The sequence below is a fragment of the Rhyacophila brunnea genome, unplaced genomic scaffold (assembly GCF_057557595.1).
Source record: "Rhyacophila brunnea isolate RB1 unplaced genomic scaffold, BYU_Rbru_1.0 scaffold_16, whole genome shotgun sequence".
Classification (NCBI taxonomy): Eukaryota; Metazoa; Arthropoda; class Insecta; order Trichoptera; family Rhyacophilidae; genus Rhyacophila; species Rhyacophila brunnea.
In genome coordinates this window covers 2,551,101-2,562,883 of record NW_028232816.1, presented here as the reverse complement: position 1 = coordinate 2,562,883, position 11,783 = coordinate 2,551,101, and the positions used below count along the sequence as shown (strand labels likewise).

The 11,783-nt window shown below is 33.4% G+C and overlaps 1 protein-coding gene across 1 annotated transcript in view; it reads right to left on the bottom strand.

Moving 5' to 3' along the window:
- Nucleotides 1–8,109: 8,109 nt before the first annotated feature.
- koko (cyclin Q) overlaps nucleotides 8,110–11,783 on the bottom strand; it is a 5,508-nt gene continuing 1,834 nt past the window's right edge. The window contains exons 3-5 of the mRNA XM_085944114.1: nucleotides 9,550–9,762; nucleotides 9,216–9,458; nucleotides 8,110–8,267 (exon numbers count right to left, since the gene is read on the bottom strand). Coding sequence (XP_085800240.1) covers nucleotides 8,178–8,267; nucleotides 9,216–9,458; nucleotides 9,550–9,762 — 546 coding nt within the window. The 3' untranslated portion in view covers nucleotides 8,110–8,177. The remainder of the gene's footprint in view (nucleotides 8,268–9,215; nucleotides 9,459–9,549; nucleotides 9,763–11,783) is intronic.

Here is an 11,783-nt window from a genome sequence, read left to right as displayed (position 1 = left end):
ACTGTATAAATATTACGCTTTAGGACTGCAGGTAAATAAGTTTGGATTCCTTTCAACTATCTTTGGTGTTAGTGTAATGATCATTATGTACTTGAATATGAGGCGCATCGGATGGTCTTTTAAAGTGTAAACGTTGTTGTTTGATTTTTACTCGTTCAAACATCCGTTTGACTAACTTTGATGTACCTAAGTTCTTTCAAACTACACTGCCGTATACATCAGCTTCGATTAGAAGCCCTGATCCATTTTTGTTAATCGTAAATCTATAATAATATTACTGTTTGAGAATTGATTCCTTTTATAACTATTATCGTATGTGGACAGTGTTATTGTTAATAAATTCGGAATTAAAATTGTTTATTTCGCATTTGAATTCAAATTCACTAACCGCATACTTCCGAAGGTTCTGTGTGAACTGAGAACGTATTTTTCGCGATCATTATAAAGTTATGTTATAATTTACTATTTTTATTTTCAATAATAATACTACGAATTGTTTTTATTTTCCCACTGATGACTTCAGAATCTCACAACTATAGTATATTCATAGTTTTATTGTTGTCTTACACATTTTAAACGAATTGTGTTTCGTCTTGCGTTGTTGCCATGTTGCGTGAAAAATATTTAAATATTTTTTAATCACTCATTTACCAGTGTCGTGTGCCATCTTTTCAAAATGGCGTTCAATCATTTTGATAATGAATTAATAAAAAAAATACATTTGTATATATGTCCCTTAAAAGTAATACAAAAAAAATGAGTATTCAAAAAACGTGTTTTATCATAGCTGTATTATACACTCACAATGGCAGTCAAGTTTTATTTCGTTTGTTACGGTTGGTTTTAACTTTGGAAAGTGTTTAAAATTGAGGTCTCATTGAAATAACTCGTATCCTGTCAACCTGTGTCCATAGACTTGCACATTCTATGATAAATTAGAATTTAAACGACATGCATGTTTCCATAGAGAAAAAGATAATGAAATGTTGACAAAAACAATTGTATGTACTTTGCTCAGAATATTAAGGTAAATTAATATCCGCATTTAAAAAAAGGTTATGTGTTCCGTTTACTGCATATTTCTTTATTATTTTAATTTATTCGGCATTTTAGTCTGACCATATTAATATTGTTATTTTAGTTTCTACGAAGACTCGAGATTGATTCAATACTATCTTAGGACTAACAGAATTCTTTCAAATGACTTATCCATGAAGGAATGCGTACAATAAAATGTATTATAAACTCATTAATCTTTCTAGATATGGTTGAGAACCGTACAAGAGATAATATTCATTCAATTTTAGTAAGTAAATATCGTCATTTAATTCAGTATTTCTAAATCAATAAAGGTATTTAAAAAGATGTGATTGTAACAGAAGTTAATTTATGTATTAAATTCTTAACAAGGGTGTCTTAATTTTTAATGAATAACGGAAATCTTCAAGGATCTTTAACGGGGTACAAGCAATAGCCATCGGTATGCATTGCACTCAATCGCCTTTGTTTACTGTTGAGTTTAAAAGGATTTTGCTGTCCAAAAAAATGATTGAATCGGTACATATACAATTTTATGTTTTTCATGATCGTATTGCTTACTGATTTTCAGATAATTATGCCATAGCCAATAATAGAATCTCGAGAGTCTAGTCATAATTAATTATGTTTGCTTTTTTGTTGTTGTTAAAACGCTCGCTGTTACTTTATAATAGACAATTATTAATCTAATCCATGTCAGAATCTTCCATTATAAAAGACGGTGATCTTTCGCAATATTACGTATTTCTTTTAGAGTTTGTCGGTTTGCCGCGCGAATGACTTGACGTACGAACCGTGACAGATTTTGCTCCGACACCTGACCTGAATGTACCTTCCTTCACGCCCTCGATCGATGCTTGTATCATTACTAATAATATAATAATAATATATATACTAAAAACTACAAATTTATCCTAGTGTCACTGGCTTTCCTGGGACGTTGCACACTTTGGGTGACGCTGTTCTCATCGTAGCCGGCCGGCATCCCCCGCGGTGGAATGCTAACGTAGTGAATAGAGTCCGCTCGTGGCCTAGTCAGCCTTCGACCTCCTGTAATTGTAAGAAATTTGCCTCCGAACGTAATGTCGCGTGCCCTTCGAGAGTTGTCGGGTCGAAAAGCAAGCAATTTTGTACAAAATAATAATTCATACGCGCAATTTAAATGTTTCAGTATGTCATTTGTGTACGGTCTCTCGGTTTACTAGCGAAGATACTAATACTAAATTTGTCGTTTAGTGCAATAATATATAATAAATGTCTCCACTGACGATTGAGTTGACAAATCTTGTCGTAGATGTACAATATTAATATATATTTGTTGGGTATTTTTATTATTTCGTCTGTCGTAGTCGAATCTCCGATGTATTAGGTTTCGGACCCGTCTGTATTAAAAGTGCACGCATAGTGTTTTTATATAAGCGTATATAGTTTTGGCGATATTTCCGATAGTCCCTTATTGAAGACCGCTACGGTTACCCCCCGTTCGTGTACCTCAGCATCTGAGAATAGTATTGTTTTGAGCGTGAGATATTCATTGAATAAAGCGAGTAGGGTTTTTACATGCGACATACAAATCCGTGTTTATGTTGTGTCTACGTATAGTCTGAATGCATGTGAACCTCGTGTTTCTTCAGGATTTTTTCAACGCCGCAAAAGATGATACACCCTGGACTCGAGAGTTTTACGGATCGGTTATTATCTCCGTTACGTTGGGTAGAAAGTCTGGCAGGAGTTTGACTGACAGGGTAAAATTTAAAAAAAAAAAGAGATAAAAATATAAAAATCATTATCTAAATTTGTTGGTTTATAAACTTAAGAAAGAAAATCGGAGAAACTTTTCCCATTTGCTGATTCGTCTCGTTTCCTCGTTGAATTACGGCGTCCGAGGCGATGTGTGAAATTGTATGTGAAAATAAATGTTTTCTTCGTAACGTTAAGGTGTAGAATATTTATTGAGTATCGTAAGATGTGTCGTAAGAGGTGAGAAGTATTGCCTGTGGCAGTGTTGATTTTGGCCATGATAGACGATATCGTGGAGGGCGTTTCGGATCAAATCTGGTTCGACATAATATTGTGAATATATTCATAGTAATATTATTATTATCGTTGATTTTTTTCTTTTACGGAGACTGGTCTCTAAAATCTACTATTTTTTTTGTTTAATTTGTTTTAAACAACATTTAGTACAATGTTTATTATTAATTCTACTTGTTCCTTGATTATTCATTCCCTTAAATTGAAAATAATAAAAAAAAAACAGTATTCTATTTTATTAAGTATTATTAATTCTTACGTTTAGGTTTTCAAAATAATATATTATTAACCGGCACAATCGGGCCGGGTGAGCGTATTACACACCAACAGTGCAGGCACTGAAATATTTTTGACCGCTAGCAGCTAACCGGCTCGCCTCTTTATGCCCCCGGAATTGTTAAATTTCGAAACGGGGTCCCTTCTAAGTGTCATATTATTATATTTTAAATTGTTTATAAAAAAGAAGAAAATGGCCAACGCTAATCTTCTTAACGCGTTCATATTATAATATATAATATACTAATTATATTTACTTCGAGGTGCGGTACACTTGTCTTTTTTATTATTAAATCTATTGAAACTGTGACTGCAAAATATTTACTCGTTGACGTATTTATTACTACTATGAACTGTACCAATTCTAGCATTCTATTGCTGACCATATTATAAATTCGTTTAAAATCTATTATTACCTTATTAATCATGAAATAATAATAATAAAATAATGTTTACGACTACGCCTTGATGGCCCATTGCCGTTTATGGACAAATCAATTCATGTTTACTCTAGAGCTCTATCTTAACATAAATAAATAAAAATATGGAATAATATTTTGTGTTCTCGAATGTGTAAAAATAATAAAAAAAAAACTTCTTTAAATAAGTCATTGTGATACAAATTTATTTTTGAGTATTACGACAGCTTCGTCCGGTAATTTAATAATCATCCTTCATTTCACGAGAGTTATATTTATATCCGTTTTATAGCAGAGATATAACTGAACGTAGTTTCGCATACTACTAATAAAATAAAATGTGTTAGCAGCCCCGGCTAGGTGTACGATACTCCGAGGCAATACTTGTAGACGACAGGGGATTATAAGCGGGAGAATGAAAAACTATGTTACATTATTTAATGTTGTGTTTACCGATGTCATATGCCTAATATAGTTTCCATTTGGAGTAAAGAAAAAAAAATAACATCCATTTGTAGACTATATAAACGTATTCAATATTTGTTGCCATATCAAAAAATCATAAATGTGATAGCTTGTAAGATAATAATTATTGTCTATTGTTTATTAATTCCTCTGTTTTGGGTGCAATGTTTTCCTATCGTTTTTATCTACGTGCTGTCGGCCCCCTCTTGAAATTGTTACGTGACCATATTTATAAATAAATGCATATCAAGTTAGTGTGGTGTATAACCGTAGATGACTACCCCCCGCGGCCCTTGACTTTCTCACTGAAAAAAAAAACTAAATAAAATAGCATCACGGTAATGATATAATATTCAAGTGAGTGTTTTTATATGGCACATAATTTTATTTGGTTCACTCGTTTATATCTTTCGAGGCTGCTTCCCCACTTATGAGCTTACACCTCCAAAGTATTTATATATTATGTATTGTGAAATTATAAATACAAATATATTGTTTGTTTGTAGATTTATCATGACTTTTATTTCTTCCGTTCACTTTTCACCCTTCCTGCTTAACATAATTCGATACCCCAGATCAATAGGGGAACAACTCATAAAACCTAGTTTCAATATAATGGCGTTTGAATTTTTTGCAGTAATTCTCATTTTAATTTTAAAGCCTTGATTTCGATGAAAGTGTGTGTTTTTTTATATTTAATTTAGTGAAATTCATCAATGCACAATGAAATTGTACATTTTAATAAAGAATTAACCAATAAATTATTTGATTATATAACGGAATTACCGATTAGTCTCAGAAAGGGTTATTAGATTTTATGACACATTGAAGGAATTTTTGATTATTTTTTTTGCTGAATTATAAAGAGAAGACCTTTCTACATCGAATGGCACGCTTAACTCAAAACCTTTATATTTTGAGTTGTTCCCCTATTGAACTGTGGTATCGTTACGTATGTTATTGTTAATGGGACATATAAAGCAACGAATTATTCTGGTACCATACCTACTACTGTTGTCCACAGTCGATTACAAAATATACCAACGCATCTATTCGATACACAAGGCTGCTATCGAGAGTAGTTTATATATGTATGGAGGTATTATGATTGTTACAATAAGTTAGCCGTCTGAACTGTCTATCTCGCTCTAAAAGTTAACACAGCCAAGAGAGGTGCTGTTAAAACAGCACTTTTTGACAGTTTAGCGCATCTATTCTATAGACAAGGTTGCTATCGAGGGTAGTTTATCATATGTATGTATTGAGGTATTATAATTGTTACAATAAGTTAGCTGTCTAAACTGTCTATCTCGCTCTAAAAGTTGCTGTGTTAACAGTGGTGCTGTTAAAACGGCACTTATTGTAACAATTATAATACCTCAATAGATAAATATGATAAACTACCCCCGATAGCCACCTTGTGTATAGAATAGATGCGCAGACGGTTAGCATATTCTAACAATTATCCGCCTCAATTCATAAATATAATAAACTACCCTCTATAGCCACCGATACATAGAAATTAAATGAAATGTCCGTAATATAACTTAACACTAAATAAGAGTATAGGTTTTTTAAAGAATCAGTCATGAACCAATTTTTGGTTTGATGGAACTGAGCCCCTGTAGATTTTACTGGTGAAACCAAACCTTGTAAAAAAGGAGGTTATAACAGCTCTGGTCATAACCAAAGATCTTAAATTTTCTCGTAGACGGTTTTCCTATAAAAATCACTGACGGTTCCAGTAACGTAAATGTCACTTATGTTTGCGAAAAATAAGTATGGAAGATTCTAATCAGAGTTTGTATAAAAATTAGTGCCCCTTCAATGTCTTTAGTCATAGCTGGTTTTTAATACTATACAAAGATTTTCGATGTTTCAAGGAGGTACCGAAAAGTTTTCCCTCAAGCTATAACCAGTGGTTTACAAGTTCATATCCCGTGGCAGCTGGATTAAGATGTTATTTTTTCAAACTAAATGTGTACTTGTACCCAATGGGTTGAGTGAATGACTAACAGTGTTTGTAAATAAGTCTGTTGAAATACATTCAAATTACGGAGTTCCTTAAGAGCGTACATAAGTGAAACGGCAAATAATTTTCAACACTATGTGGAATGAAATTTCGTTAAAACGTGAAATAACGTTGCCATTCGGAGAGGTTTAGTCAACCTGTTCGCACGTCAATTTCTTTTGTGAGGAGTCGTCTGAATATATTCTTAAATCGTGTAAAGATGACTTAAAAACGTTCCGCATGTACTTGAAAAAGAAAACATGTCAATGAATATACAGGCGGACCTCGACTTACGAACGTTCGACTTTCGCACAATTCGCTATTTCGCACATTTCAAAAAAAATCGTTTTTTTAAAACGTCGCGCTGGCCGTGGGGTTAAGATATCCCCTTCTCGCCCGCTCACAAGCAAGTGCATTTCTTGCGTCACTTGAATCCTGCTCGCACCCGTCACTTTGCTTGTGAGTAAAGTTAGCTAGGATAGGTGGAAGCGCGTGCGGGCGTGTCATGTTGTGCGTTTTGCTAATTTTCTTCATTTGAAATATTTCACCCTAAAAATTTATAAATGAGTGAGAAACGGAAAAACTGCAGTGTTGATACGAACAAAAAGAAATCAAGGACTTATAAACTTCACATGACGTTCTGATTGCGGTGAATCTTTTGCTTCAATCGGACGTTCGTATGATACAAACAGGTCTACTATGATATGTTCAATTTTGAAAAATAAAAAGAAAATTAAGGAATACGTTCAAAATTGTGGAAATATATTATCTTTAAAGGTTGTTTCTAAAGGACACGGCATAGTTATGGATGAAATGGAAAAATATTTGTCATCATGGATCGACGACCAACATCAAAAAGATGTCCCTCTGAATATTTCAATTATTCGAGCGAAGGCTCTTAGTTTGTACAAAGATTGGAAGGCTAGAAAAAGAAGATTCTAACACGATTTTTCAAGCAAGTAACAGTTAGTTTATATTAAATTCACTGGAAAATCGGCTGATGCGGATAAAGATGCTGCAAAAGAATTTATTTCCTCATTATCCAAAATTATTGAAGATGGAGAATATTGCTCTAGCCAAATATTTAATGTAGATGACACAGGTTTATTTTGGAAAAAAATGCCTAGTCGTACATTCTTATCTAAGGAAGAATCAGTTGCCCCAGGGCATAAACCTTCTAAAAACCGATTGACATTGCTTCTTGGTGGAAACTTGGCTGGTGATTTAAAATTGATGCCAATGTTAATTTATCAACGAGAAAATCCCAGAGCATTGAAAGGGAAGGATAAAGAATTGCTTACAGTAATCAAATAAAAAAGCCTGGGTTTACTGCGTTAATATTAAAAGATTGGTTCACTTTACATTTCGTGCCAGCAGTTAAGCAATATTGTAAAGTTAATGATTTACCATTTAAAATAAGAAAAAGAAGAGTGGCAAAGAGTTAACTCTTGATAACTTTTTAAGGGAAACACCCGCAAACCCCACTTAAACATGTATTTTAAACATCTTATATTTACTTGATAAATAAATATTTCAAAATACACACAATTTAATTTTTTTTACTTCCCTCTACTTTCGAACATTCAACATTCGCACACCTTTTCAGGAACCAATTATGTGCGAAAGTCGAGGTCCTCCTGTACTATTATTATTACGAATATAATAATAAACATAACATGTTGACTTTTTATGACAAATTATATTTCGTTTGGTTCGCGTCATTTGCACCCGCAACCCGCAAACCGCGCATTGCCTAGTCACGATCTTTTTGGACCATGCGTCAGCTGAGGTATAGCCTTAATGTGTACCACCCTAAACAATCCACTCCATATAAAACAAGATAATTTAAAAATTGAAACAAGACGGTACTTGAAAAATTATTTTATTCAATTATTAGAAATTAGCTTAGATTTAGAAGGAATATTGGAGGCATTTCACATTGATTCTTGCTCTCTATTGTACACTTGCATTATTTTTTCAATTATGTCCCAATTCTTTTCCTTGGATAGATCCTTCACAAACACCTGAAAAAAAGACAAACTATCAGTATGAGAAGCCACAATAAAAATTCTACAATCAATTAAATAATTGTTTAGTTGAATATCAGCCTGGATTAATTCACTGCTGGATGAAGATGAAGCCCTCTTCAAGTTGCTTCCACTTCTCCCAGTTCAATATTTACTTTACTATCGTTTGAACTCAGCATTACTCAAATTAAAATGTTTTGACTACAAAACAGATTAATAAGATAGAAATGTGAAAGTCACTCGCCATGAACTAAGACATTGAAGGTGGATTCGGTTCATTAATTTATGACGGTCAGGTCATAAAATGCAAAAACACAAAGCACACCAAGTGAAGTACCACCTCTAATTCTAATATTACCAATAATAAAGGCGTTTCTTTACGCAACAAACTTTATTCCATATAATACAGATGTAACTATTGAAAATAACATATTTCTTAACACGTTTTTAAGTTTATCCCATATTTCTCCACATGCGAGAATTCAACCTTGTTACAGCCCAACCTGTTTTCGCTGATTTTGACAGTAAAGCAGTGTCCTAAGAAATATAAGGTTCGGCATTGAATTTTTTTAAATAAACACAGTAAACATTGTCAATGTGAGAGATTAAAAAAGTTTAAAAATTATCATGTCATAAATTTTTTAAACATGCTTTTGACGAGTTTAGGAGAATATTACATCATCACGTCATATTATGATAATTACATATTTTGTGAATTTACATACTTATGGAATAAGTACATATTGGTTTTTGGAATTGGATATCTGGATTTTCCCCATACGACTTTATCAGTAAAAGTATTTACTAAATTAGTTCTTTTATTCAACGAGTAATTCACAAGATTTGGGAATGTAACATTCAACAATATGTTTTCAAATTATGTTTGTTCAAAAGTGTTTAAATTGAATCACCTGTATATCTTGGTAAGAATATAATAACACTTACCGAGTACCACGCTGAGTCATCCTCGTTATTAACATTGGCGAGGGGAACAGCTACACCGAGGCAGTGCAGTGCGAGGCAGAGACATGCGACGGCAATGTGAGACGGGCGATAGTCCAGCACGGCGGAGGAATGATGAAAATCTTGCAGAAAGGCCATGGCAGTGCGAGCGATGGGACTCGCCCTCCACTCAGGCTCGGGGAACCACGCTTGCAGGGAACGCAGATAGTGAAGCATGAAACGATGCTATTGAGAAAAAAAATCACAGATTTTATGCTTTTTCCTTATATGGGCAGTATTTGTACTTTGTTAGTTCTTGACAGTATTTTAGACTTACGGGAGATACAGGATCAGGCCGAAAAGCGAGAGTCCTCAAAATCAGCAACTCTGCCGAGGCCAGGGCCCCTCTCATCCCCCAGTACTCCTCGCCGAGTTCCAGAGGACCAGCAGAGCGGTGGAGAGCGCCGTGGGAAACATTCAACACGTCCCGCAATCTTAGTGGGTCGTCACGGAGCTTTCCTGCCAGGCAGAGACATGCTGAACCTATCACCTGCAAATCCAAGTGTAATTTTATTTTTGAGTATTTTAAAAAAAGCTATATCTAACCCCCAAGGCATTTTATCAAAAAGATTACTTTCAGACGCATGAGATTGTTTTTTTTCCTATCACTACGAGAGGTTTAGCACGTTGCGCGCATTCGACAGCATTTTTGCAGAACAATAGTGTTATGCAGTAACCAGTTATCCACCAAAATGGAGTTTTGAGTTATAAGCATTTGAAGTTAAAATGTACACCATTTAGTCAAGATAATGAATAGAGTTATAATTTTTTTGTAAATAATACTTGCAAACGTTCCTTGTGATTGTATAAAGACTTTTTTAATAATATGATCCGTTTATAATATATTAGGTAAATGGTTATTATATATACAGCGGTTGTAGTGTAAATAGTTCTGGCAAAGTGTGTTAACGTGTTGGCGATCTAATTTAAAGGCCAGATACAAAGATGTCGATATTATGTTACACTTAAAAATTAACAGTTGCGAAGCGCAGAGGTAGGCTGTGGGAATCTGACATAAATAATGCACACTTTAAGTCACACATATATTTTAGTTTCATTGAACATTAGACTACAAATTGCAGATGGTTTTGGTGAGTTTTTTTTAAATTGAATTACCAAGTCATTGCAGGTTGACAGTTATACATATTCTTATTTGTCTAACAATACACACGGCAACATTGAGATCGAAAGCCGACTGTTACTATTAAAAAAACTAATTACTTATATAAGGTCACTTATTTACATATGTATGACTAAACATCATTGGCCATAAGTGAATTAAAAACTAAATATCTTTATATTATTGCGATAAACTAAGAACCTATACAAAAACGTATGACTATGTACCGATATTATTACTTAAATATTTTGATGCAAACTGTTGATAATCCGTTTGACATGGCTTTTAAAAAAACCTTATATGAGGCCACAATTCAATATTTTCGGGAAACGTTTTTATGTTTCAAGCTTCAATTATTTGTTTTAACGTTAGATTATTTTTTCCATTGTATTCTATGTCGAAATTAGAACTAAATGGCAATTTGTTTTAGCCGATAAACTCATAAATGTAATCAATATAGGTAAAATTGGATGTAGCGCTACTTGTACCTCACTTTTTAATTTATTCTGCATAAGGCGCATATTTCTGTGGCACTGTCATGAGTTTACCAGATGCTACAGCATGGGAGACGCCCTTTTCAATATTGAATGTTCGCTTATTGGTTGACTTAAACACGCGCGAAATCAACCAAGCTTTAAATAATATGAAACACGGACTTGGCGCTTTTTGTAATAAATCGACTTAAAATATTTTTTTTGTAGGGTTATGTCGCGTTTTAGAATTTATAGATCAATACATATTGTGTAAAATTATACAAAGAATATGTGCGTACTTTTTTCTCGATTTTGACCAGATGTGGACTTATCGCTTTTTGGAATTAGACGCCTCATATCTAAGTGAAAATTTGAAACAGTATTTAGTTACCAATCACTCAATTTTAATATACAGTATAACCCCTATTTTACGTTTTTTAAGGGACTGAAGAAAAAAAACCTAATTGGAGGGAAAATGTAAAAGGGGGGTACTTGTTGAAAAAAAGAACATTTAAATTTTATGTTTCTAAAAAAATAACGTTTTATTAAAAAACAACATTCAATTAAAATTTTTATTGAAAAATCGTTCAGATGTCACGACCCAATCATTGTCAAGTGCGCGTAACTCGCATATTTTGAATATTTCCGACGTAAATCGCGGGAAAGAAAAACGTAAATGCGGGTATTAAATGTACTGAAATACATCGGGACTGAAAAAAATACACGCAATTGCCGGGAAAACGTGAATTCCGGGCACGTAAAAACGAGGTTATACTGTATTTATATTATCTATCTTTTAAGAATCATTTTTTATTTTTTAATTGGTTTTACAATATGCGGTTCTATTTTTAACAGTTATCACTTTAGCCCGTTTCCGTAATTTTCATTGGTCCAAATTAACACATTAAAGGCATTCCA